This window comes from Mobula birostris, chromosome 2 (genome assembly GCF_030028105.1).
Source record: "Mobula birostris isolate sMobBir1 chromosome 2, sMobBir1.hap1, whole genome shotgun sequence".
Taxonomy (NCBI): domain Eukaryota; kingdom Metazoa; phylum Chordata; class Chondrichthyes; order Myliobatiformes; family Myliobatidae; genus Mobula; species Mobula birostris.
The window spans coordinates 19,911,657-19,939,636 of NC_092371.1; the positions used below are offsets into that span (position 1 = coordinate 19,911,657).

The 27,980-nt window shown below is 40.4% G+C and overlaps 1 protein-coding gene across 3 annotated transcripts in view; it reads left to right on the plus strand.

Annotated features, from left to right (window-relative positions):
* Positions 1 to 27,977, plus strand: part of LOC140185111 (cadherin-22-like) — a 1,010,842-nt gene extending 982,865 nt beyond the window's left edge. For all 3 annotated transcript variants that reach the window (XM_072238393.1, XM_072238399.1, XM_072238408.1), the window contains exons 11-12: positions 22,271 to 22,522; positions 24,974 to 27,977. In XM_072238393.1, the coding sequence (XP_072094494.1) occupies positions 22,271 to 22,522; positions 24,974 to 25,464 (743 nt within the window). In that variant the 3' untranslated portion in view covers positions 25,465 to 27,977. The remainder of the gene's footprint in view (positions 1 to 22,270; positions 22,523 to 24,973) is intronic.
* Positions 27,978 to 27,980: the final 3 nt, after the last annotated feature.

A 27,980-nucleotide genomic window follows, 5' to 3' on the forward strand; every position in this document is an offset into this window, starting at 1 on the left:
AAGCCACAATATATTGATCCAAGCCAGGGTCACAATCTCGTATAATTTAATAATGATTATTCTTGGTTCTTCTCTGTTGTGACATAATCAGACCCAACTGGAAATAATCAACAATATGAGTTTGTATTGAGATCCAAAAGTTGGTCCAGTTTATTCTGTTAGTTTAGTTTGGTCTATTATTCTTGTCACATGTCACGAGATGCAAGGAAAAACTTTATTTTGCAGGGAAATGCAGAGTAAAGTATTACAGTTACAGAGCACCCAGATAATAAGGTGAAAGGTTATGAGATCAAGGCTTCCACTTTATCACCCATTTAATGGTCTTATAACAGTGGGATAGAAGCTGTCACTTAGAATTGTGATGCATGTTTTCAAGTTTTTGCTTCTTCTGCCCAATGAGTTGAGAATGGGGTGATGCGTGAAGATTGAATGTCTGGAGTGACTGAGGTCTTTGATTATGTTGGCTGCTTTTCTAAGGCTGTGGGAATTTTAGACAAAGTCCATAAAGGGTTCCTGGTTATTGTGATGGACTGAGCTGTATCCACACTACTCTACAATTTCTTGCTGTCACAGGAAAAGCAATTGATGCTTCCAGTTAGGATGCTATAAAACTGTCTGAAGGTCAGATGCAACGTGACAAATGTCCTTAATTTTGATAAATATACTGCAATGAAGTTCAATGGCAGGTTCAGCTTAAAGTTAAAGAATTAAAGGAATAACAAAACTGAGATTTTCTTGTGATTGAAACAAACTATTCATAGTGTAGTGTTTTTGTGTCTGCATCCATTAAGGTCTGATGAAAGTGCAGTACCACTTTAGCCATTACTCAAGCTTCTCAACTGACTGAACGCTGCTACTTCAAAAGACTTAAAGGATTTGACATGTTAGAACCTATCCTACAAGGAATCCATAATCTGATGGTAGACCAAGGACTTCTGTAGGATTTGAACACTAATGTTCTTTTCCAAGAACGCCAAAAAAACTCGCTTCGAAAGTAAAACACATCATGCAGTGGAATAGTATTTGATAAATAGGCAATTGCTCCTGTGGTCTATAAAAGGTATCTATTTAAGCGTCAATGCCCTTTTCTCACTTTAACAGGCATTGCTACTTTGAAGATCTAATGTACCATTCCATGGTGACAACTTTGGAAGCTCCAGCTGAGCTGAGTCATATCTTTTATCTAGCAGTTAAAAGAAGATATCTCTTTATAAAACTACTTGACATTTATTTCAGGAGGATCCTCAGCTGTTCATGAAGAAAACAAATATAGAACCTATCACTTTTGAAGTGCCATACTTGAATTGCTAAGCAAGGCTAAAAGAGCCTGGAAAAGAGTCAGGCAAACCTTTGTAAGGGAAATTGTGTTAAAGAACTATAATCTTTTGAAGAGTGAAAACACTAAATTATATAAAATTGTTTTCTAGATCTTCAATAATCTTCAATGTACTGTGGAAGGAAAGTTCACAACTCAGTTGACACCAAAATGTTTGCAATTCATTGTCAAATGTGGAATTTTCCTTAGTGCTGAGAGATACAACACAGTTCATGTGTTCACACAAATAAGCGTTTCCAATCTTCACTGGAATATGCATAAACATTAAAAAAATCTATGAAAACATCTGACAATCCCAAGATAACTACAAAGAGAAAAATAGAAAAGTGTTATGTGGAGCCAAAACAACTAATGCCTATTGGTCAACTGACAACCAATCCCAGGCTGACTTTCACTAATTGATCATTGCTCCAATCAACATCTTGAAAGTTCTTTGGGATGTACAGTTGAGATTTGAGTTTTGAGATTTTGTAGTTGCGTGGTTTACTGAATAAAGGTGTCACATGGAGGTGCTGGGAACGGACACAAATGCGAGACACAGACACTGAAGTACAAGGCACAGGACTTGACTAGAGTAGGGATGTGACAGGATTCAGGCAAGGAGCAGGGACAAGAGCACAGACTTGGGCTAGGGAAAGTGGGACCAGGACTAGGAACCATGGACTAGGAGACAAGGCTTGGATTCTGAGCCCGAGACTGGACAAGGACCCAGAACCTGGGTCTTGCCTTGGGCTCAGACCCCAGAACCAGGTAAGGACATGACATGGCTTCAGGATAGGACGTAGCTGGGGTCTAGAGGTCTGAGCCTGAAGACAAGACAAGGCTCGGCCTCCGAGCCCAAGACTGGGCAAGGAACTAGAACCTGGGTCTTGCCTTGGGCTCGGACCCCAGAACCAGGCAAGGACATGACATGGTTCGAGGCTTGGGGTCTTGGGTCTTGAGCTTGGCTTGGGATCCTCGAGGCTTGGGGTCTTGGGTCTTGAGCTTGGCTTGGGATCCTCAAGGCTTGGGATCTTGGGTCTTGAGCTTGGCTTGGAATCCTCGAGGCTTGGGGTCTTGGGTCTTGGCTTGGCTTGGGATCCTCGTGGCTTGGGTACTTGGATCTTGGCTTGGGATTCTTGAGGCTTGGGATCTTCATCTTGAAATGCGGAGGCTGATACCTCAAAGACTGGAGCTGAGAGACAGACTGGGAACTGAACATCAACATAGAGCAAGGACTTATCTTTCAAGAAGCCAGGACTCATCTTTAACACAACACTAACATGAGACAGGACAGAACATAGACAAGGAGCCGGGACTTATCTAACAACAAGCCATTACTCAACCTCATCTCCCCACCAAGGTGGGACAGGTCCACCTGTTGGGTAACAGCAGGACGGCCAGACTTACCCAACAGAGGCAAAGACAAGACATGTCCCCCTGCAGGGCAACGACAAGGCAGCCTGACCTACCCCATGGAGGCAAGGACAAGAAGAGACAAACACCAAAGAACAACAGACAGTTCCATCTCTGCTCTGGGGTAGCTCCAAGTCTCAGTTCAGCCAGCAACCTCAGCTGGCTACAGAAACAGCCGGATCCCTAGTAAGCTTGGAGTGGCTGGCAGCCACTCAGCTGGCCCACGAAACAGCCAAATCCATACTGCAGACTACTCCAACAAGTGGCAACAAGGCTCCATGAAGCAGTTGTCCTCCAACCAGGCCTAGAGATCGCAAATGGTTTCACTAGCCTTCCATCAGTAGGTTGCTCCAAGGGGGACTGACAAGACAAACCAGCAGCCCACACTCAATCCCAAGGCTACTTATTTTGCAAGCTCGAAGATGGGAATCAGGTGCCTATGATTAACTCAAACAAGGGATAACGGGAAGACCCAGAGTACTGAGTTCACGGACCGGACCGTGACCCAGAACGCGGACTTCATGGACCGGACCATGACAAAAGGAGTACTTCAAGTTCTGGCATTGTCCAGTCACCTGGCTTTAGGTCTCATCAAGAAAACACATCAAAAATGATAATTAATTTCCATGAGATGACATTTCCACAATCTTTCTGATGAATCATCAGAACGTTTTTTAAATGAAAAACATTGCATCTTTCACTTCACTTTCTGTCATGGCTGCAAAACCCAGATGGTTGCTAAGTACAGGGACAAGAATTATCTAATGATCTGAGTGAAGATCAGGTGGCGCACAACTGTTACCAGCCCATTCTATTGCATTGCTAACAGTACAGTTGTCTGGTATTGAAACACCTCTGTGTTCCAAGAACACACAAGTAATATGAAATAGTAAAAAATAAATTGTGTTTCATTTCAATTGTTTATCTCAGCAAAACCTAAAGTATTACTTTTCACAAGAAAGTAAATGATGCAGTTCTCAAATTAAGCAATAAATAAAATGATGTATTTGCAATTTTAATATCAATTTAACTTCATTTGAATTAATTTTAAAGCAATGATAAACTGTAAATAATTTGTTTGGGGATAAACATAGCAAACTTCCACAGGCCGTCAGTTAATTTTATTATTCTGTTTTGAATAAACAATGAGAAAATTGGACTAAATTCAGTTCCAAGTCCACACAATTTGGCTTTGAAAGGCTGTAGGAATTCAGTTCAATCAGAATCAGGTTTAATATCACTGGCATATGTTGTGAAATCTGTGGTCTTACAGCAGCAGTACATTACAATGCATAATAGTAGAAAAAAAAGTCAATACATTACAATAAGAAATATAATTTTTTTGAAAATCTGCAGTTCAAAAAAAAGCCAAAAATATTGAGGTTGTACATATGGGTTCATTGTCCATGCAGAAATCTGATGGCAGAGGGAAAGAAACTGTTCCTAAAACATTGAGAGCCTGTCTTTAAGCTCCTGTACCTCCTCCTTGCTGGTAGCAATGAGAAGAGGGCATGTCTTGGGTAATGGGAGTCCTTAATGATGGAGCTGCCTTTTTGAGGCGTCGACTTTTTAAAATGTCCTCAATGCTAGGGAGGACAGTGCCCAACATGGAGCGAGATGAGTTTGCAACTTTCTGCAGCTTTTTCATGATCCTGTGCAGTGGCCCATCTATATCAGACAGTGATGCAACCAGCATGAATACTCTCCACAGTACAGCTGTAGAAATTTGCGAAAGTCATTGGAGACATACGATGTTTCCTCAAGCTCTTAATGAAGCATAACTGCTGTCATGCCTTCTTTGTAATTGCATCAATATGCTGGGTCCAGGATAGATCTTCAGAGATATTGCCACCTAGCAATATGAAACTGCACTCCCTTTCCACTGCTGATTCCTGAATTAGGACAGATGTGTGTTCCCTTGACTTCCCTTTCCATGAAGTCTACAATCCAATGAGATCACATCCACTGTAGATTTGCTATGGCGATATACAAATTGCATTGGGTCCAGGTCCTTGCCTAGGTAGGAATTGATTCTGGCAATGACCAAACTCCCAAGGCACTTGATCACAGTAGATGTGAGTGCAACTGGGCAATAGTCATTGAGGCAGCTCACTTGGCTCTTCTTGGACTCTGGCATGATTGTTGTCCTTTTGAAGCAGGTGGGAACCTCCGACTGCAATAGTGAGATTTTGAACATGTTCTTGAACACTCTCACCAGTGGTTGGCACAGGTTTTCAATGCCCAACCAGGTACACCATCAGAGCTTGATGACTTGTGAGAGTTCACTCTCTTGAAAGGTGTTCTGACATTGGTTTCCGAGAGAGAGATCACAAAGTCAGCAAATGCCGCAGGTTTATTTTTATTCTCTCTTTCAAAGCATGCATAAAGGGCATTGAGCTCATCTAGCAGTAAAGCATCACAGCCATTCATAATGTTATGTTTCACTTTGTAGGAAGTAATGGCCTGCAAACACTGCCAGTATTTTTGTTCTTAAAATAACCTTCTGTATGTTGTACCTGGACTTCTTGTATTGTTCTGTATTGCTGGTCTTCAATGCCATAGATCTAGCCATCAGCAGACTACAAATCTCTTGTTTGTCCTTGGCTTTTGGTTTGGGTCTGTTCTGGAAGGCATACACTCATCAGATCTTGATGAAGTCTATGACAACTGCTGGCGTATTAATTCAGACTCGAAGATGGATCCCTGAATTATGTCTGGTCCACTGACTCAAAATAGTCCTGTACGCGCTCCTTCACCTCCCTTGACCATAAAGTATCTTCTTATTCTTTACTACTGGTGCTGCAGTATTTAGTCTTTGCTTAAATGCCAGGAGATGAAGTACACCAAGGTGTTCAGACTTTCCAATGTGAGGGCATGGAATGGCACAGTAAGTACTCTTGATTGTAGTGTAACAGTGGTAAAATGTGCTGGCTTCTCTGGCTCCACATGTGATACATTCAGAGACTTCTTCATGCCAGCCTGGTTGAAATCCCCCTCAATGATCAGGAAGGCATCAAAGTGTGTTGTTTCATGACTGCTGATCATGGTGCTCAGCTTTTCTGGTGTCTGCTTGACGTTAACCAGGGTGGAATAAACACCACGAACAGGATGATGGCAGAAAACTCCCTCGGCAGATAAAATGGACAACACTTGAACATCAAGTGTTCCAGGTCGGGTGAGCAGGATTGAGACAGAACTGCCACAACTGTGCACCATGATGATTTAACCATGAAGCATTCTCCACCTCTCTGCCTTTTAAAGGCTGAGCTGTCCTGTCTTTGTGGTGTATGATGAACCCCTCAGTCTGCAGTGCTGCTTCCAAAATGATGGGGGTGAGCCATGTTTCCATGAAGCAAAGGATGCCGCAGTCCCTGATGTTCTTCTGGTACTGCAATCTTGCTTTGAGGTCTTCAATTTTATCTTCTAGAGACCATACATTCACCAGCACGATAGTAGGAATTGCGAGTCTCAGGGCTCTGTGTTTCAATGGTACCTTCAGACTGGCTCACCTTCCATGCTTCCTTTTTCTTAAAGGAAAACTGCATTCATGACCAGAGTCTGCCTATTTTGAGTGTGGATAGATTTTTTGAAAAACATTTTAAAAAGATGTTCTTCACTGAAGTGCCCATGGCTGTGACTGTGGATTTCAGCTGTGGTAGTCCTAAACGGGAATATTTGATGATTTCCATCAGAGCTGCATGCAAGGAGTGGCCAATTGCTGGCACCATCTTAACCAACTTCTGTGCGAAGTGAAGAGGATCCAATACTTATGCCTTTGGTTGACAGATTCAGTGAGTTTGCCAAGATAAAGGAAAGCCAGGTTTGTGAGAATAGAAAGGACAAAGGGGAGCACAGAAACTTCACATCAATGAAAGGGAGGTGGGAGGTGAGGGGCTGGGATACAAGACCATGGGATCAAAAGAAAACAAGAGCAGGAGTAAGGCACTTGCACCCTTAAACCTGTCCTATCATTCAATATGGTCAGGGCCGATCTATGCTGGCCTTACCTCCTTTCTTATGCCTCTGCACCACATACGTATCCCCACATAACAGTGCACACATCTCTGTTCACTGCCGGTTCCCCTTAACCCTCAATTCCTAGATCTTTCAATTATTTATCAATCTCTGCCTTAACTATATTTAATCATCTGGCTAATCTGGCTCCACTGTTCTCAGGGTAGAGTGTTCCAGAAATCATCAGCCTCTGAGAGGAGAAATTTCTACACATGTTAGTTTAAAATGATTAGCTCTAGCTGTGTCCCCTTACTCTAGATTCTCCCATTTGTGGACATGTATCATCCTCTAACTCAACATGTCCCCCACACAACACATTGTCCACACCGCCTATACCTCCCAACACAATACAGTGTCCACCCTACCTACACCTCTCCATTCGCTGCCAGTTCACATTAAAGCTGTCCACTGCCAGTTTATCTGCGGTGAGTGGGAAGTATGCAGGATTCATGGGTTCCAGCCCATTACAGGTTCTCTGTAAAGCACACTCTGCACCTGTCAATCAAGTACTACCAGTGTCTCTGAACGCCATGCAAACAATAAAAAAATCTGTGCACCCTGATATTGGGGTATGAATTGTTTCATATACTGTAAGTTATTTTTCTTCTAAACTCGCCTTGATGATGGTTCAGCGGACGTGTGAGATTCTCTAGAAATCCTGCTGATCCGTGGCATTGTGTGAACATTTTCTGACCACACAAAACAAACAGGTCCCAACATTTCAGCTTCTGAGATGTAGGTAATCAGTGTGCTTTTAGTGGCTAATCTTTCATTATATCTGATTAGTTGTATTAAATGCCTTTAAAATTAAAGTGTTACAAATATTCCTTTTGTTCTTCAAGGATGATATTATGAAGATAATGAGCTTGAAGAAGATGGTCAGATCTTTTGTTATTGAAGAGTGAAGTGTGTGCCTTTAGCTCTGACCACATCAGTGCAGAAATTATATGGTCTTGTAAGCTTCCTGGCCATTGAGGAGAGCAATTCCACCAGGGTGTAAAAATCACACATAGATAATCATAGTCAAAGAGTCAAGAGTTAGACAGCATGAAGAAAGGCCCATCAGCTAACTAAGATAACTATCCAAGCTAGTCCCATTTGCCAGCACTCTAAATCTTTCCTATCCATGTATCTATCCAACTGTCTGTAAAAGTTGTTTTGTTTTTTTACCAGCCTCTGCCACTTCTTCTAGCAGATGCTGGTCCAACCATGACCAAGAAAGTACACCTCAGAAGGCGATGGAAAATTCCACATATCTCCATTGACACTCATTATATTTTAATGATGCATCACACAGAAAACATTCTACCTTGAAGCATCATGACTTGATATAGCAACTGCTCTGTTCAAGTCTGCAAGAAGTTGCAGAGGGTTGCGAACTGCGAACACAGCTCAGTCCAACTTTGTCTACACATCTGGCTGCCTCCAAAACACAGCCAATATAATCAAAGAATTCTCCCATGTCATACATTCCCTCTTCTTCCCTCTTCCACCAGCTAGAAGATACAAGAGCTTGGGAAAAAGTACCACCAGGCTTAACGGTAATTTCTATCCTGCTGTTGTTAGAAATCTTTAACGGATATCTTATACAATAAACTGGACCCATGATCTCACAGACTTGAACCACTTCATCATAGCTTTGTACATTATTGTGTACTTCCACTGTAGCTATGGCACTATATTCTGCATTTTCTTATTATTTTTTCTTTTGTACTACCTTGATAGTTTAATAATTTGTCAGGATGGCATGTAGAACAAAGACTTTCACTGAATCTCCGTGCGTATGACAATAATAACCATTTACTGACTAACCCAATGGTGCGAATGCAACTGTGGTGTAAGTTGCTCATGAACTGATCTGACAATTGATCCCATTTAGAATGACAATTGGAACAATGGTTTTGGTGAAATTTACCCTTTAAACTCGGAGCAAAGTCACACAATGATCTGGGAATGTAGAAGATCTGAGAATATTTTATGTGGATGTAAATCTTGTATTTCAAAAAAACAGGAAGCAAAATCAGCCATGGGAAAAGATTAGTTTCATACACAGAAAATGTAATAAAAAGTAATTTTGTGTCTTGTAGATTGGAATACCTTGAAAGCTAAATTGCATATTTATGATATATTAAAATGTTTTGTTATTTTTCACTCTAATTAAAAAATGATGAAGGGTGCAAAAGCATAATTGGAATTTTGCTGTGCTTTTTCCTTCCTAAGATCATGTGTGCTCATTTAGAACCATTCTGAATGGAATATGAAGGAGAGCAGAAGTTTACAATCTGAAATGTGGAGCGTGATTCTCAGTGGTCATTATATAAACCTGGGACTTGACATAACACTGAAGTTGATATTCAAAATGTGTATTAACTATCTAAACATTTGTGAGTATTAATGTGGAAATCAATGTAACAGTACTGCTGTGCCATAAGGCTACAGGAAGCCATTGGAGTAACACACTGTTGTTACAGCAGCAACAACTGCCTATGTCCCATTGACCAAGGATCTCAAATGTTCAAATGAGAAAGACCACAGACTGCAGTGATGTGGGGAGTAGTGGTTGGAGGAGCTGCAGTCAACTTAGGTTTAGGGACATGTTTTGAAACTGAGAGGGATTCTCACAGGGGAAATATGGAGAAACTGCTTCTGCTGCAGGGTGGCAGGTAATCAGAGGACATGTACTTGAGATGTGGCAATGAGGCTCAGTGATTAATGCTGCTACTGCATGGCTTCAAGGAACCAGGTTCAATTCTGACCTCAGGTGCTGTCCGTGTAGAGTATGCATGTTCTCACTGTGACCATGTAGGTTACTCTTGGTGTTCTGGTTCCCTTCTGCATTTCAAATCTGTGGGTTGGTAGGTTGATTCGCTGCTGACAATTGTGTGTAGGTAAAGAGTAAAATCTGAGGAACACTGGAAGAACAAAGTGGATGTGTAAATGGTTGGTGTTAATGGACGGTTGGTTAGATAGATCAGTGTACGGTTGTGGTAAGTGGGTGGTTGCCAGACTGGTTTAATGTAGGCTTACTGCAAATGAGTGGTTGATGGTTTGAGGACCTGCTTCTGTGCTCTATGACTTTATTAATCTATGATAGGACAGGTTGGGGTTGGAAATAAAGAGGGTTTTTTTTGAGCCGTGTATCTTTGATTTGGATGCATTACCTGAAAGTCTGGTTGTCTCAGGGTTTGTACCTGCTGCTGAGAGGTGTCTTTAATATCAGAGCAACCAGAAAAATAAGAGCAATAGGAGGCCAATCAGCCCCACAGGTTTGGTCCAACACTCAACACCATGATGGTTGGTGATCTCTTCAATGCCCTGCCCACTTCTCCCTTGGGACTGAATAATATACCTACAAGCCAGCCCTGATTCAATAATACTCTGTTTACGGACACCTAAACACATAAACAAACTCCTATAATATTAAATTCAAGAGTCTGACATACATACAGTACTGTATTATTATGTATTTTACTAGTTACATCCTCTTAAGTTATTGTGGCAAGCTTTTGGTCCATAATGACAGACGAGGAAGCTTGTTGAACTCAACAACCATTTTATTGTGATAAACACAAAACAGAACGGGCACCATGTCCCGGAGAGTGAGCCCAATCAATCTCAAACAGACGGGGAAGGTGATCATCACACACCCTGGTTACAGTTAGGGTGTCCCACAAATACACAAGTGAATAACTACATAACCCAAGCTAAAATGTAACTATAAATGAACTGGAACTTCCCACCATAATCCCACAAATGCATTTTAACACAAGAACAATAAACAGTACTGGTCATTAGAAATGCAGGGTTGGGCTGTTGACCATGCCCCTCTCCCTAAAACATCACAATATTCTACTTAGCCTGTGCCCAATAAGGTAAGATTGCTGCTGTCTACCTTAGAGCCATGATACTTGGATCTCTCATGATGTAATCAGGTTATAGGCATAGGTTATAAGCCCTGCCCACAAATGTCCATTGAAAATTGGACAGACAGCAAAACTATACTTCCAGATTTGGTATCTGTCAAGCTTTTTAAATGATTCAGAATGTTCTTGACATTCAGAAACATGTAAAATCTAATCAAATGAATGCATTTATTTATTTGTTTGTTTGTTTGTCTGTTTGATTATTAAAAGCCTGATATTTCTTCTAAACTACAGTAAGGAAAATAATTAAAAACCTGTAATTCTCCCTATTTCATCATCCAACTCTAAAATTTCCATTGTTAGGAAGATGCTCACAGGTCCCACATCAGGACCAACTTGTCACAGAAGAGCAATGCCTGATTGCCAAAGCGCCAGAAGTTGCAGTCAGTTCCAGCTCCACTGTTGTGATCTTCGCAGAAGCTCAGCAGCGGATCCCATGCTGGGAAATCACCGGCAGCCCTCCTCTGCATGCTGCAGAGTCCCAGAGAGGTTGACATTTAGGTGCGGAAATGTCAGCAATACCCAGCAACGCTGTTAACATTGGCTTTCAAAAGCTGTGATCATTAATTTGAAACAAATACTCAAAAGCATTACAGGGTTATGGGAAGAAGCAGGACGTGACCATAGGACCATACAATGTAGTTCAAAGTAAATTTATATAGGAGCAATCTAATATAGAAACAGAATTAGGTGGCATCCTGGATGCTGCCTGGCTTGCTGAGTTCCTCCAGCGTTTTGTTGGAGTTCCAGCATCTGCAGATTTCCTCTTGTTTGTAGAAGCAGAATTAGGTTATTTGGCCAATGAGGTCTGCTCAATGGCTGTTTTTTTTAACATCTTCTCCTAACTTCTGTCTGTAACCTTTAACTCCCTTACCTATCAAAAAAGCTCTCAATCTCTGTCTTACAGTAAATGCAGCCAACGTACTGGTCTCCACAGCCATCTGTGACAATACATTTCAAAAATTAACTACCAGTAGACTGAAGAAACTTATCACTTCAGTTTTAAATGGATGTCCCTTTACTGAGGCTGTGCCCTCTGATCCTAGACTCTCCCACTTATGTAAACATCCTCTCCACTCTATCCTGGCCTTATAATATTCCATAGGTTTCAATGAGATTCCCTCCTTATTCTTCTGAAGTCCATTGAGTACAGGTCCAGAGCCATCAAATGCTCCTATAACATTGTCATCCATGGGATCATTCTTTGTACCTTCTCTGGATCATCTTCAGGATTAGCACATCTTCAGGGCAAAGACTACAGGAAGAGAAGGAGTGGAATGGAAGAGAACTTAGGAAAGAAAAACAGGAGGTGAAAGAGTATTGGGAAGAAGAATCAAAGGAGCATATAAGGGACTAGAAAATTTAACCAGTGCAAGAGAGTGGAGGATATAATCCTTCAGCGAGATTTCATTCATAGAAGAGGAGATGATGTTTCTGCAGTAGTAAAGATGTCAAGTGTGAAATATTGGAAGAAATAGTAACAATAAAGAGGATGTATTAAAGTGGTTAGCAACGTTAAAAGCAGATAAATCTATAAGCCCAGAGGACATACATCCCAGGCTCTCAGATCAAGTAAAGAAGGAACTTATTCAGTATACTATATAATACAACTACTATATAGACATCTGCAGCATAGTAAATTTTAAATTGTCCCATTCAAGCTTAAAGATTTAATCACTGTGCAGGGTTTCTTACTCTTATGAGATAATGTCTTTCCTGATAAGGAGAGGCGGGGGGTGGGGGGGGGTGGAGTCACTCTGCTTGGCCGGTGAGACTTGTGACTGTGAAACAACCTAATGTTCTGGGCCCTCCCCCATGGTGGTTATAGGAGTTGACTCAGGGACTGTAGGAAGTGGTTCTGAAAGCTCTGGACACTTTTCTTCTCTAACAGTAGACTCTGCTTCCCTCGACTGATCAATGTGTCTTCTCCAGATGACATCAGATGCCATCTCCACTGTGTAGGAAAGTGGTCCAGTTCTGTCCTTAATCTTTCCAAGTACCCACTTTTGATCATTTTTGTAGTCTCTTGCCAAGACTGCTTGTCCAGGAGTGAAACATTGAACCCCCTTGTTTGAGGAGCCCTCAATTTGTCTCAAATATTTGTCCTGCATACTCCTGCAACTGGGTTTGAGGAGATCCAAGCGTGAGCTCAAGGGAGAACCCAGGAACAGCAAAGCTGCTGGGTTGTTGGTTGTGAAGTATGCTGCATTGTGATATGAAAAGAGGCAATTAGTGAGCTTCAAATTCAGTGTATTGGGTTCTGCTAACATTGCTCACAGTGTGTTCTTCAGTCTCTGGACATGACTTTCCACCAAGCCACTTGTAGCTGGGTAGAACGGAGCCGAAGGAATATATCTTATTCCATTAATTTTCAGGAATGACTGAAACTGTTCTGCAACAAACTGTGGTCAATTGTCACTGACTAAGTGTTCTGGAACACCAGTCCTTGTGAAGAGGCTTTTCAACACATCAACAGTGTGTGAGGCTGTAGTAGAGGCTATTGGGAACACTTCTGGCCACTTTGTAGTTGCACCTACTAATAACAATAAATGGTCTGGCAATATCCACATGAATTCTCTGCTAAGGCAATGCAAGCCACTCTTAGGGATGGAGAAGTGCTGCTTTTGGCATCTTCCGGACATCTTGGCATTCCAAATAGTGCATGGCAAACTATTCGATCCACTGATGTATCCCAGGCCACTCAACAAAGCCTTAAGCCAACGCTTTCATTTTGAACATGCCTAGATGATTGGTATGTAGCGCCTCCAACACTTCAGCTCTCAGCTTAGAAGGTAAAACAACTCTCAATCCCGCACATAAAGCAACCCCCGTAAAGGGCAAGTTCATCACGGTGCTGGTAAAAAAAATGGGGGAAATAGAATTTTTGTTGAAAGTTTCAGCCATTTTGTGTTGACCTGAGACAGTGTGGGATCTTTTCTGGTTTGCCTTTGGATAATTTCTGCCATAATATGGAGCCTTTGGATTTGCATTCGGGAGGATACATCAAGGAGAGTGTCCTCAGTTGTAAATTTTTCAGGTATTTGCATTTCCAAGGGTAAACAGGGCAATCCATCAGCGACTGCATGATTAGTTGTCCTCTTGAATTTGATCTTGTAATTTTGTCATCCAAGTAACTGAGCCCATCTCTGCATTTGTGCCGCTGCTGCTGTTAGTAGAACACCAGTTTGTGGGTTGAAAATGGACACACGTGGTTGATGATCAGTAACGAGAGCAAGCTCACTCCCATACAAGTACTGGTTGAAATGTTTTACACCAGAAAACAGAGTCAAGACCTCTCCGTCAATCAGCATGTAATTTTCCTCTGCAGCGGTAATAACGTGACATGAGTGCACCTATACAATAAGGTGAGGTACCACAGACAAATTTCACTGGATGACGTGGATCATAATGTGTGAGAACAGTGGCTGCATCAGCATTTCGTTTGACTTTTGGAAAACCATCTCACGCTGCTTTGTTCATTGCCATTTCTTCCCAATCTGTAGTAATGAGTTCAAAGGGTGGAGACCAGTAGCCAGGTTTGGCAGGAACCTGTTATAATGATTGAAAAATCCTCAGATTTTCTCACCTCACTTACATAAATCTTATGCATCACTGGTGTGACCACAGCAAGTGATGTTTGGTTTAAAGAATTCATACTTGTTGCGTCATGCTCTGAGTCTAAACTTCTAATCTTTTTAATACTGGCTTCAGATTTTGAAGATGTTCCTTTTCATCCTTACCGGTAACAATGATCAATGGCACTGATTTCCTGGGCAACCTTGCAGTAACTGGTCCTTGGCTTTCTGCCTGAGTGTTGGTGCAGATACTATTCCAAAAATAAGCCTGTTATAGTGATAAAGCCCTTAGTGAGTGTTTATGATAAGAAACACTTTGGACTCTTCTTCCATCTCCATCTGTGAGGAGACCTCAGCTAAATCCACTTTGATGAAATGTTTCCTTCCAGAAAAGTTTGTAAAGATATCTGCCATCTTGGGCAGAGGGTATTGATCTAGGTTCAGTACTGGGTTGATGGTGACCTTAGAATCACCACAGATCCTGAAAGACCCATTCTTCATGGCTATTGGGACAACTGGCATTGCCAACTCAAACTTGGAAAGAATTCCTTCAGCCTTCATGTGATCTAGCTCGCTGCCTAATTTATCACAGCTGGTATAAGGAACAAGATAGGCTTTGCAAAGCTGAGGTGTTGCATTTTCATTTGCCATTATTCTACCCTTGATATGTTTGAGTTTTCCAATTCCCTCCTGGAATACTGCTGTGACATCATCCAGTACTTTTCTTAATTTGCATTTAGTTGACTCTTTTGCAGAGGATGTGACATGCAAATGGTGGATGGGTCTCCTATCAAGTTGTAGCAGTCTCCTCCAATCATAGCCCCAAAATGCTGGTCCTCCTGTTTTCACCACAGACTAGTGTAGCTTGTTGGTTGTTGTATTTATCTGTTGTGAATGCCATTCCCACAGGAGTGATCTTTTCTCCAGTATAAGTTCTTAGTTAGATATCTGCAGGCTTCAGTTCAGTATCTTTGAAATGCCATTCAAACTCATCTTGAGGCATGACTGAAACAGCTGAACCAGTATCCAATTCCAAATCAATTAATTTGCTTTTCACTTCTGCTTATCTCTTGTTAGTTTTCACAGTGTAAATCTCGAGGCTACTCAGTCCTGTGCCACTCACATCACTATCAGATTTCTCATGAAGAGTATGCAGATTAATGTTCTTTTTATTTTTTACTCTTCCCTGTGCAGTCCATTATTTTTTGTCTACCCAACATGCTCATTGTATGTATCCTACTTTGTTGCCTTTTCTCCAGGTTTCTGCATTGGTGTTGTTTATGTGAGCCCCTGCTACAATGATAATACAATTTGTTTGGCCAGGCAGGCTTCTGCTTAGACTAGCTTTCATTCCTAACTGCAAGTCAATTATGTCTCTGGCTGCTGTTTCTATTGACACAGTGATTTCTACTGCTCTTTTAAATGTGTGTTGTGCTTCAGTTAGGAGCTGATTCGGAATGCTTTCTTGTAAAATTCCACAAACTAAGCAATCTCTCAATGCATCATTAAGCACATCACTGAACTGATAATGCTCGAGCAATTTCTTCGATTTAGATATGTCAGCTGAAATGGACACCCGTTCCTTTTGATTCCACTTAGGAATCCTAATTTCATCGATCTTCTGCCATTTTTAAAACTCAGAAATCTCTCTCTCCTTCCAACGAAAAGCACGCTGCACTTTTTATAAACTCAAACTTCTTTCTCCCCGCCAAAGAAAAATATGCTGCATTTTTTAAAAACCCGAATGTATCTCTCTCCCCTTCTGAAGAGAAAGTGCTGCACTAAATAGGTACCTGTAGGTACTTAACTCAAGTTTGTTTTTAAACTTCCTTGTCACCACTGTTATCTTTAGTAACTCCAGAACCCAATCCATCAAAAAACATGGGAATCTTGATCGATTAGTGTTTTCTTTAGTGAGACTCTCATATACCATGTGGTGGCGTAATGACATATGCCATTCTCGTACTTCTTACATATAACCCATAATGAATTGTTAAACAAAGAATGCTTAATAAAAGAATATGTTTACAATATTACTCAAATATTACTGAAATATTGAAAACACTACCATGGTAAGATGGAAGGTTGCTGAGATCAATGTACTTAATGTGTTCCTTGGATCTAAGCAACACTTTTGATATGATCTGACACAGCCGGCTGAGGAGACTAGTAAAAATCAAAATTGACCTGAGTGCCTAGAACAATAGAACAGGGATGATGGGTGTTTTCGTGATTCAAAGGCTCTTATACAGGGTATATGGTAATTTATTTTTGTTGTATGTTAATGCTATACTTAAATGTAAAAGACCAAATTCAAAGTAAATTTCTTATCAAACTTTATATACTACCCTGAGATTCATTTTCTTCCAGGCGTTCACAGTAGTACAAAGAAATACAATAGAATCAATGAAAAAATAGCACACAAATAAAAGCTGACAATAAATCAGTGTGCAAAAGAAGATAAGCAGAGTAAATATGAAAATGTCCACAGTTCATAAATAATACTGAGAACATGAGATGTAAAGTCCTTGAAAGTGAGACCATAGGTTGTGTTCAGTGATGAGGTGAGTGAAGTTATCCATGCTGGTTCATGAGCCTATGGTTAACTATACCTGAAGCTGATGGTGTGAGATCTAAGTCTCCTCTACCTCCTTCCCTGATAGCAGTAGTGAGAAGAGACCATGGCTTGGATAGTGTGGACCTTAATGATGGATGCTGCTTTCCTCCGAAGTATTCCTTATCGATGTGCTCAATAATGAGGATGGCTTTCCCTGTGATGGACTGTGCTGTATCCAGTAAATTTTGAAGGCTTTTTCGTTCAAGGCTATTTGTGTTTCCATACCAGATGCAACCAGTCAGTACTCTCTACACTGTGCATCTATAGACATTTATCAATGTTTTAGATTAATATTCTCCAAGACCTTGGAATCAATACCTCCTTGTGCAATTGGATCATCGATTTCCTCATTTGCAGAGCACAGTCAGTTCAGATTGGCAACAACATCTCCTCCACGATCTCCATCAGCACAGGTGCACCGCTAGGCTGAGTGTTTGGCACCCTGCTTTACTTGCTTTATGCTTATGACTGTATGGCTAAGCACAGCTCCAATGCCATGTCCAAGTTTGCTGATGATACTGTCGTAAGCCGAATCAAAGGTGGTGATGAATCTGACCGAATGGTGCATTAACTACAACCTCTTAAACAATTTCAGCAAGACCAAGCAGCTGATTATTGACTTCAGGAGAAGAATACCAATGGTTCATGAGTCAGTTGTCATCGGAGGATCAGAAGTGGAGAGGGTCAGCAAATTTAAATTCCCCGGTGTTATTATTTTGGAGCATCTGTCCCAGAGAGCACAAAAGCGCAGTTACGAAGAAAGCATAGCAGAACCTCTACCTCCTCAGGACTGTGCAGATATTCAGCATGACATCTAAAACTTTGTGACAAACTTCTATAGATGAATAGTGGATTGTATATTGACTGGCTGCATCACAACCTGGTATGGAAACACCAATTCCCTTGAATGGAAAATCCTACAATAACTAGTGAATATGGCTCAGTTCAGCACTGGCAATGCCTCACATCTTTGAGAATATCTACACGAAAGGCTGACACAGGAAAGCAGCATCCATCATTGGGGATCCCCACCAACTAGGACATGTTCTCTTCTCACTGCTGCCAATAGGAAGAAGGTACAGGAGCCACAGGACTCACACCTCCAGGTTCATGAATAGTTATTACGATTAACCATCAGGCTCTTGAATCAAAGGTGATAGCTTCACTTGCCCCATCATTGAAATGTTCCCACAACCAAAGGAGTCACTTTCAAGGACTTTTCATCTCATGTTCTCAATATTTATTGTATATTTATTTATTGTTATTATTTCTTTATTTTTATATTTGCACAGTTTGCTGTCTTCTGCACTCTGGTTGAGTGTTGAAGTTGGGTAGTCTTTCATTGATTTTGTTATCATTATTATTGTATAGATTTATTGAGTATGCCCACATGAATCTCAGAGTTGCATATGGTGCATATATATACTTTGATGATAAATTTACTTTGAACTTTGACCTTTGACATGCTGAATCTGAGCAAACTTCTAAGAAAGTAGAAGTGCTGCCATCCTTATTTTGTCTACAAGAGCTAGTCCCAGATCCCTGCATTTGACCCATATGTACCTCAACCTTTCCTATCCTTGAAGTTGCCTGAATGGGTGATGAAGGGATAGACTGCATGGGATTTTTATTTACTTAGAGAAATAGAGAAATACAGCATAAAAACAGGTTATTCTGTCATCTAGTCAATGCTGAAACCATTTAAACTACCTACTCCCATCAACTTGCACCAGGATTATAGCCTTCTATCTATTTACTGTTTATGTCCCTATCCAAGCTTCTCCTTAACATTGAAATCGAGCTTGTGTGCAGCTCATTCCACACTCTCACAACTGTCGGAGTGAAGAAGTTTTCCTTCATGTTCTCCTTAAACTTCTCACCTTTCACCCTTAACCCAAGACCTCTGGTTGTAGTCCCACCCAGCCTCAGTGGAAAAAACCCTGCTTGGCTGATTGGATCCAAATTTGGCTTGCACATGGAAGACAGTGGATAAGTTTTATTCTGGATAGAGGTCTGTGACTAGTCAGGGACTTTAGGGACCATTGTTGTGCTGGGACCTCTGTCACTTGTCATATATACTATATATATATTTGTTTGCAGACAACTCAAAGGTTGGTGGTATTGCGAAACGCACAGAAAATTGCCAAATGATACAGTAGTGCATAGGTCAGTTGAAGCATGTGCAGAGATGTGGCTGATGTGAGCTGCTGCACTTTGGGACATCCAAAATAAAAGGTAAGTACATAATTAATGGCAGGATCCTTAGCATCATTGATGAACAGATGAATATTGGGTCCTGGTACATGACTCCCTAAAAGTAGCTGCACAGGCTGATAGGCTGGTAAAGAAGTCAAGACACTGTGTTCAAGAACTAAGAAGTTATGTTCCAGCTTTATAAAACTACGTTAGGGCCTCATTTTACAGTATTACATTAATTTCTGGTCAGCTCATTATAGGAAGAATGTGGAGGCATAGAATGGGGTACAGAGGAGGTTTACCAGGATGATGCCTGTTTTGGAGGACATGTGCTGTAAGAGAGGTTGGGCAAGCTGGATTTGTTTTCTTGAAAGCATTGGATGCTGAGGGGAGATTTGATGGAAGTTTATAATATTATGTGAGTCATAGACAGAACAGATAAACAGTGCCTTTTAACCAGGATTGAAATATAGAGTACTAAATAATCATAATATCTATGGAAACAGGAGGAGTTCTGCAGATGCTGGAAATTCAAGCAACACACATCAAAGTTGCTGGTGAACGCAGCAGGCCAGGCAGCATCTCTAGGAAGAGGCACAGTTGACGTTTCAGGCCGAGACCCTTCATCAGGACTCAGTCTGAAACGTCGACTGTACCTCTTCCTAGAGATGCTGCCTGGCCTGCTGTGTTCACCAGCAACTTTGTTAATGTCTATGGAGCACTTTTCATACAAACATTGGAGCTCAAAGTGCTTTACAATGGGATAAAGTGCAAAGATAAAAATAAAAGACAAAAATACTTTGGTTAAAAGTAAGGTTAAGGTTTTGAGCTGGCATTTAAAAGTGTCAACTGAATCTGCATCCCTTATAGTTTTAAGTATTGAGTTTCACAGCTTCAGATCATAATTCAAAGAGGGAGATTGTCTAAGTTTAAGAGACAGGTGGAAAAAGACCTGAGAGCTCGAGCGGGATTACAAATTGAAAGCGATTCTGTGATGTACTCCAGTGCCAAACCATTGAGAACTTTAAAAACAAATAAGAAAACTTTAAAATCTAAAGATACAGGAAGCCAATACAGAGTAGTTAGGATGGGGATGATATGCTCCCTCATGCTGGTTTTAGTTAAAAATCCAGCAGTGCAGTTCTGAATGAGTTGAAGTTTGTCAATAGATTGCTTTGGAAGGCCCGTAAAAGGTACATTACAGTAATCTAGTCTATTCAACATAAAGGTTTGAATTAGTTTTCAGCATCATTACACGTCAGAAATGGATGTACCTTTGCAATATTTCTTAAGTGTAGCAGTGCTGCTCTGCTCACTTTCTTTATGCGGGATTTAACGCTCAAATCTGAATCATGGATTACATTCTGGCTTGTTACTTCTGATTTTACAAGGGGAGCCAAATTCCGAAGTTTGTCAATAAGTTTATCTCTTTTGCTTTTGAGGCCAATCAAAAGTATTTCAGTTTTGTCTTCTTTAGTTTTAGTAAGGTATTGCTCATCCATTTGTTGATTACAGCCATACCAGAAGTCAGAGAAGATAGGGTGTTACCATTACCATCAGGCTCAACCGAGATATTCAATTGTTTTTCATCTGCATAACTGTAGAAATCAAGCTTATGCTCTCTATTGATGTCTTCTGAGGGGGACATGTGTAAGAGGCCATGTATAGGGCATGTATTTAAGGTAAGAAGGAAAAAGTACAAAGGAGATATGCAAGACAATTTTTTTTATATCCAGATATTGGAGGGTGTCTGGAATGCACTGCCAGGGATAGTGGTAAAGGCAGATAGCATAGGAGCATCTACTAGATGTTCAGATACGCACATAAACGTGCAGAGAAGAGAGTGTTATGGTCCATATGCAAGGAAAAGGTGCTCGATTAATGAAGAGTCATTAGTTTATTTAGTTTGGCACAACATTGTATTCTATGATGGACCCACTCATCTCCCATGTTTTACATGTTTGGCGATTCACTGGTTCAGACTGCCAATGAGAGACTGCACAAAGTATTATTTTAAACTGTAGAAATCCAGCCAAAATATGAAGCATTTGGAATCTTTACCCACCTCGTGCTTTATATTTCAATTCATGTTACAATACATTAAATGTTTCAACAGTCTCTAAACATAGACTTTCATCACCTCGGGTGGGGGGGGGGGTGGTTGGGAGTGGAGAACCTGAAAGCTCTCGGTGAGAGTTTGTTTAATTAACAAGATAAATCCAATTTGCAAATTTAACTTCCATTGTTTTGTACTGTATAACACAAAGATTAAATCCGGGAGGGAGACAAAACCAATTCATGCAAACACGAAGCTTCCTTAAGTTCACATCGTTTTGTTAGTTTGTCCTGTGCAGGAGTTTCCATGTGCAAATTTCTTCTGTAAATAATGATGACCATTCCTTGTCATGATCAATGGAATACTGTGCGTTCATGGCTTTACTTTCAACAGAGCTCAAGATATCGAGAACAAATCAGAAGCCACAGAACTCCACGTTATTCAACTTTGATAAAATCTGCATGTTTATGGTTATGAATTTAATCTCTGTATGGATGGTTTAAACAGATTCTCATTATAACACAAGCAGGGATCATATTCTCATTCTGCTCGCTACACTTGATATACTGTATGTTAACCTCATTCATGGAGCTGCTGTAAGAAGCAGTAAAATATTGTCAAAAAAGGGTGCAAGATATTATTGAAGAGGAGGCTAAATATATATTTATCAATGTTTTGCAACCATTTTACTTGAAGTGAAGAGATAATGATAATAATTTCAAATGATACTTGAAAGCACAGTGTGTGAGAAGCCAAGTTAATTCGATTTATCATTGCCAATGAGCTAAAAGATACATTTCATTTGCTGAGTTACAATCATCTGCAAACACGTACAGATGAGTCTATATTTCATGGCTGAAATGCAGCTGCACTGACAGCTTCCCGAGATACGTTTATGGGACTGAACATTAGTTTTATTTGTTGCTTGCTATTGCCAAATTCAGACTGAGCATCACCATAAATTGTAACTGGGCTAGGTGGGACATTTATCAGGTCTGTTTTGCTAATATTGACAGCCTTATCACAGTCCGGCTGGAACAAGCACAATAGCCCAGCGAAATAGAAAATAGATTTTCCACATTGTTGAACAATTGCAGCTTAAGAAGTATTGCTTCTAATAGAAAATAATAAAACTACCTTTCAACTTTGTTTTTTTAGAAAATACAGCCGGAATTCTAACCCACAGGAATGGGTTTAACCGTCAAGAGCAAGACATCTATTTTCTCCCAATTCTTGTGGTTGACAGTGGGCCACCAGTCTTGAGCAGTACCGGAACCCTCACTGTTCGGGTGTGTGGGTGTGACAGCGATGGGACCATCCAGTCTTGCAGTGCTACCGCTTATGTTGTATCTACTGTTCTGAGTCCTGGGGCGCTTATAGCTCTGCTGGTTTGCATTCTTATACTCATAGGTAAGCAGATAAGACCATTCAATGACCTCAAAGAACTTGTGCTTTTGACTGTCATCCTAGCTTCAGGTTTGAGTTAAGGATGATATGCAGACCTAGCACTAGTTAATTTTTTTAAAATCCTATCTTCAATGTTGATCTGTTGATAGAGATTGAGAAATGTTGTTCTTTCTTAATGCCAGCCCAGGCTGAGGGACTTTCCACTCAGCTCAGTTTTTAGAGGGTGGACTTCATCACAGTTAACTTCTTTGTAATTACTCATTGATGAGCTTCAGTTTTCAGTCGGATAACAGAGAAGATACATAATTTGTTGGTACAAAAGCCATGACTAAACAATATTGCTGGGACACAAGAGAAGCAACATTCTCTGCACAAGGATCATGGCATTTATATAAACAATATATATTATGCAAAGATTTGGCAATCCATAAACCGTTTACGTTAATAAAAACACTTAAAAATTCCAAAACCAAAGCATGAAGTGCATGAGCTTTCTAGAAATTGACATTAAAATGTCTTCCAGGATATCAACAGAATAACTTCAAAAGATAGTCTGCAATGTCTACTGAAAACATTTGAGAGGGAAATTTATTTAAATATTTATAATAGTGGCTCATGCATATCTAAACCTTCATGAAACACCCAAACACACACTTCAAATATTCCTTTCTAAGAAAAGTACCCACCATCCCAAATTCAATGCCACAATATCAAATTTTAAGATTGCCCCTGGAATTAAAGATTTTGTCTTGAATTTTTTCTCAGAGTTCAATAGAAATCCTGTATGAAATCCTTGACTCATTTCAGTCTCAGTTTAAAGTAGTCCCTTTGATAGAGCTATATTAAAATGGTTAGCAAATTGCCGCACTTGCTGATGTACTTATCAGCATTCCAAAACTTGAAGTTTGGCAACTAAATTAAATGACAACTAATGCTAAGTTCTGTAAAGAAGCTAGCCAACAGTAAATGACAATGAGCAGAGGTGAAATAAGAGTCAAGATTATTCAATATCATTTCCAGTACACAAGTGTAAAGCAGAACAAAATAATTGTTACTCTGGATCTGATGCAGCACAAAAACAATGATAAAGAATACATTAATAAAAAAATCACAATGATTATAAATACATGAAGTAGCTTTTTTAATAGATAGTTGCATGTGCATAAAGTGATGCTAAGTACACAAGTATCTGTAAATAAACTGAATCTGACAGGAAGTGATAAAGTAGTGGTGGAGGGTTGGGTTAGTTAAACTCTATTCCAGGATCTAAAAGTGACCGCTGATTGTTGTAATTGTCATGTTCTGAGTTATGCTTTTATTTTGTTGTGGTGATAGCTGGACTGGGATTACCCGAGTTTGAGGCAAGAGGCATCAGACGGGCAGGATGGATGGTCTATCGGAATCAGACTATTTCATTAATGTCTTGTCCTCCTGTGAAATTAACCAGAAATGTATATTCAAGTTGAAGTTGTGCCTTCAAACTGAAAGCAAATTTACTCCAAGAATATTATAGATTAAGCAGCTCTGACAGCTCATGGAATCAGAGAGTAACACAGTATAGAAACAGGCTCCTCAGCCCAGCATACTCACGTTCACCAAGGTACCCATCTCAGCTTGTCCTATTTGTCCAGTTTTGGTCCATTTCCATGTAAACCTAGTGAACACTTTTCCAACACTTTGCTGTGCAGCTGGAATTGCTTCCACTCTGTGTAGTAATCATGTCCACAAATTCCAAGACTCTGCCACTTTTTGATCACCACTTGTGATCTTCATGGGTGAATGCCATGAATTAGATTTGACACTGCCAATTTATGAATCTATGGATTTGTTGAGCTGTCTTTAAAATGTTGTTGTTGTTTAAAACGTTTAAAATGTTGTTGTTATACTGTGCCTGCCTCTAACACTTCATCTGGCAGCACATTCCATATACCCACCACCCTCTGCATGAAGAAGTTGCCCCTCAGGACCTTTTTAAATCTCTCCCCTCTCACCTGTGCCCTTTAGATTTTGATTCCCTTTCCCTTGGACAAAGACTATGCATTCACCCTATCTAAGAGCCTCATAATTCTATATGCATTTATAATGTCACCCTTTAGGCTCCTACCCTCCAAGGAATCAAGTCCTAGCTTATCCAACCTCTCCCTTGAGTCCTGGAAACATTCTGGCAAATCTTTGCAGTCTTTCCAACTTAATGACATCTTTCCCATAATAGGGTAACCAAAACCATAAGCAATACTGTACTGCAAGTACTGCCTAACTAATGTTTTGTAGAACTGCAGTATAATGTACCAAGTTCTGACTGATGAAAGCTAGTGTGCCAAGCACCCCCATTGCCATCCCGCCAACCTGTGATGCCACTTTCAGGGAACTGTGCTTACGCTCCTTGGTTGACTGGATTAAGCGTTATTGTTCCAGAAAGGAGCTATTAATGTCATGTCTCCTCTTCTTTTTCAGTACTTGTCCTCCTCATCTTGACACTGAAGAGACACCGAAAGGGACACATGGTCTCCGAGGATGAAGAAGATATGCGGGATAACGTAATTAAGTACAACGATGAAGGAGGAGGGGAGGAGGACACTGAGGCTTATGACATGACAACGCTGCGAAGCCTGTATGATTTCACAGAAGTCAAAACAGAAAGTATGACCCCCGAACTTCATTTGCTGCCCCAGTGGTTTCAAAATCCAGATGTGGATTTCTCCATTTTCAGGAGTTTTGTCTGTAAAAAGCTTGAAGAAGCTGATGCCGATCTCTCTGTTCCTCCATATGACTCTTTTCAAACATATGCGTATGAAGGCACGTGTTCAGCGGCACAGTCTCTCAGCTCCATCAACTCTCTGTCTTCTGACTCAGATCAGGACTATAACTACCTCAGTGACTGGGGACCTCGGTTTAGACAGCTGGCTGGACTTTACTCAGGAAATGAGGCAGATGATGGATCCTAGCATCTGGCAGCTTAACTCCCAGTTCTTTTGGCTCTCCTGGAAAAATAGTACAATCATTCCCAACAAAATACCACAGCTTAAATCTTAAAAGCTGGCACTTGATCAATTAGGGAAGTCAAATAAAAAAGGTTCTTGTTTAAAACAATGTTCCATATCTGGAAATTAGCCATCCCTTTCAGTTACTATGGTTAAGCATTGCCAATAAAGTAGTGATTGTTCCCACAATCTTCTGGCAATCCTCCCAGTGAAGCATCATGACAAATCTCACTCTTTTGAAACATTAGCAAGGTTAGCAGCCACAGTGAAGTTAACAATTTAGTACTATGTGATTGTACAAATTTTTGTAACAGACCAACACACATCTGGGCAAGAAGTGACATTGGTGTTTACAACTTGCCATGAAAATCAATAGTGTGTGGTGGGGAGGTGCATCTCCAGTTTTTGAAATTTTATTTCTTATATTGGATGATTGAAAAATAATTTTGCAAAAATTCTTACAAAATGACAATGGTTTGTATCTCTTAGAAAAGCAGAAATGGACTATTGAATAGCTCAAAAACATTGCATCATAAATTGGCAGTGTCAAATCTAATTCATGACAATCACCCATGAAGATCACAAGCAGTGATCAAAAAGTGGCAGAGTCTTGGAATTCGTGGACATGATGAATACACAGAGTGGAAGCAATTCCAGCTACACAGCAATGTGTTGGAAAAGTATTCACTAAAACCAGTACGGAAAGAAAAGATTGTGTGTTTTATTGCCTTTGAGGGGGGAGAAATTAAATACTGAGGATATATTCAGGAGGGAAACACTTCCAGTGTATAACCTTTCTTGGTTATTTTATTTTATTTAGTGTACAGCACAGAGTAGGCCCTTCCAACCCTTCAGGCCATGCCACCTGAGCAACTCCAGAACCCCAATTAAACCGAACCTAAACATGGGACAAAATATAATGACCAATTAGCTTATCCGGTACATCTTTGGACTGTGGGAGGAAACCGGATCATCTGGGGAAAACTCATGCACTCCATGGGGCGTCTCCTTACAGAATGACGGAATTAAACTCTGAAATCCAGAATGCCCCGAGCTGTAATAGCGTCGCATTAACTGCTACACTATCATGGTGCCCTATTATCAGGTTGACAGATCTGCCCTGATGTTTACAAATTGAAATGGAGAATCCTGCTAGTTTGAGTTTGGAAGGAATTCATTTCTTCTTAATTTGCATTGAGCACACATTGTCCCACTGTAAACAATCTTCAATACTGGTTGAAGGGTATTGTCAGTAGAAATATAACTCATAATGATATGAAAGAGGTAATCCAGGACAACAGGCTGGACCATATTTTCGCCATAGCTTAGACTCCTGATGCTTTGTTTCTAAACCAGGATTACATCATTGCTCAATCTGTTTTCCCACAAATACAGCAGTAACAGCAGCTGTATCTACAAGATGTGAAGGTCATTCTTTTTTATTGCCAAGTGAATGAGTCAACTTATGTTTTTATTGCCTGGGATTTGGAGATTGTTACTAGAGACTTGAGCATCATGTTCTGTGATTCTACCACTGTATCCTTGTGATAAAAGCAATCCCGCGTTTTGGTAAAAATCTCAGAAAAAGAAGTGAATAACTTTTGAATTTGTACAGATTGTTTCGATACCTGTTTTTTTTTTCATCGCTGCACCCACGGTGAGCTTCATTTCATATGTGCATTTTTGGAGCTTCAGGTCCTGAGTAACTGTTGTGGCATTTGGATAGATGGAACTTCTGATCACCATGACATATCTTCATCATTTTGGACTGTCAGATATGTTTGTTGTTGTTTCTTTTTCCACTGTGGAAACGCATAGATGCAAGGAATCAGTATATTTGGCACAATCATCTTCACTTCCAGGACACCAACAGAGGGACAGAAGGACGAGGTGACAACAGGCTGGATCTGAGTTCCAACATTTTTAGCATCCCTCATTCTCAACCTTAATGCAACTTGAAGGTTTCCATTCCAGCCAGTTCTTCAGTGCTACCAATCCCATCAATTGTTGACAAGGCGGTCATCCTAAATCAATCCCTTCCTTCCAGGACCTTGGCATATCCAAAGCTTACTGTCAATAGCTCATGATGTTGCACCCTGTAAGATCCTTGAACTAAATAAAATTTCCATATAATCGTTTGAGTCAAAAGAAATCATAGTGGTGTTGAACAGAGTCAGACTTTCCCCAGTTAGGAGGCGATACAGACACAGCTACCATCCTTCAAAATGAATGTCTGATGTTAAGAGAAAGAAATAAACTGAGCAATTCTGACAGCTTTGGCCCCAGACCACGATACAGTTCACCAAGCATGACTTTTTATATTGAAAGTCGCTGTCATATGGTCTAGTATCTGAAATGCGAATATCAGCGTCAGCTTTTCTTTTGCTGTAAACTATGACAGAATTGGTAATTTTTTTACACTCCCCCAGTAAAGTGGTGAAAGGTAATTATTTCTGGTGCTATGCTCAATATTTTAAAAT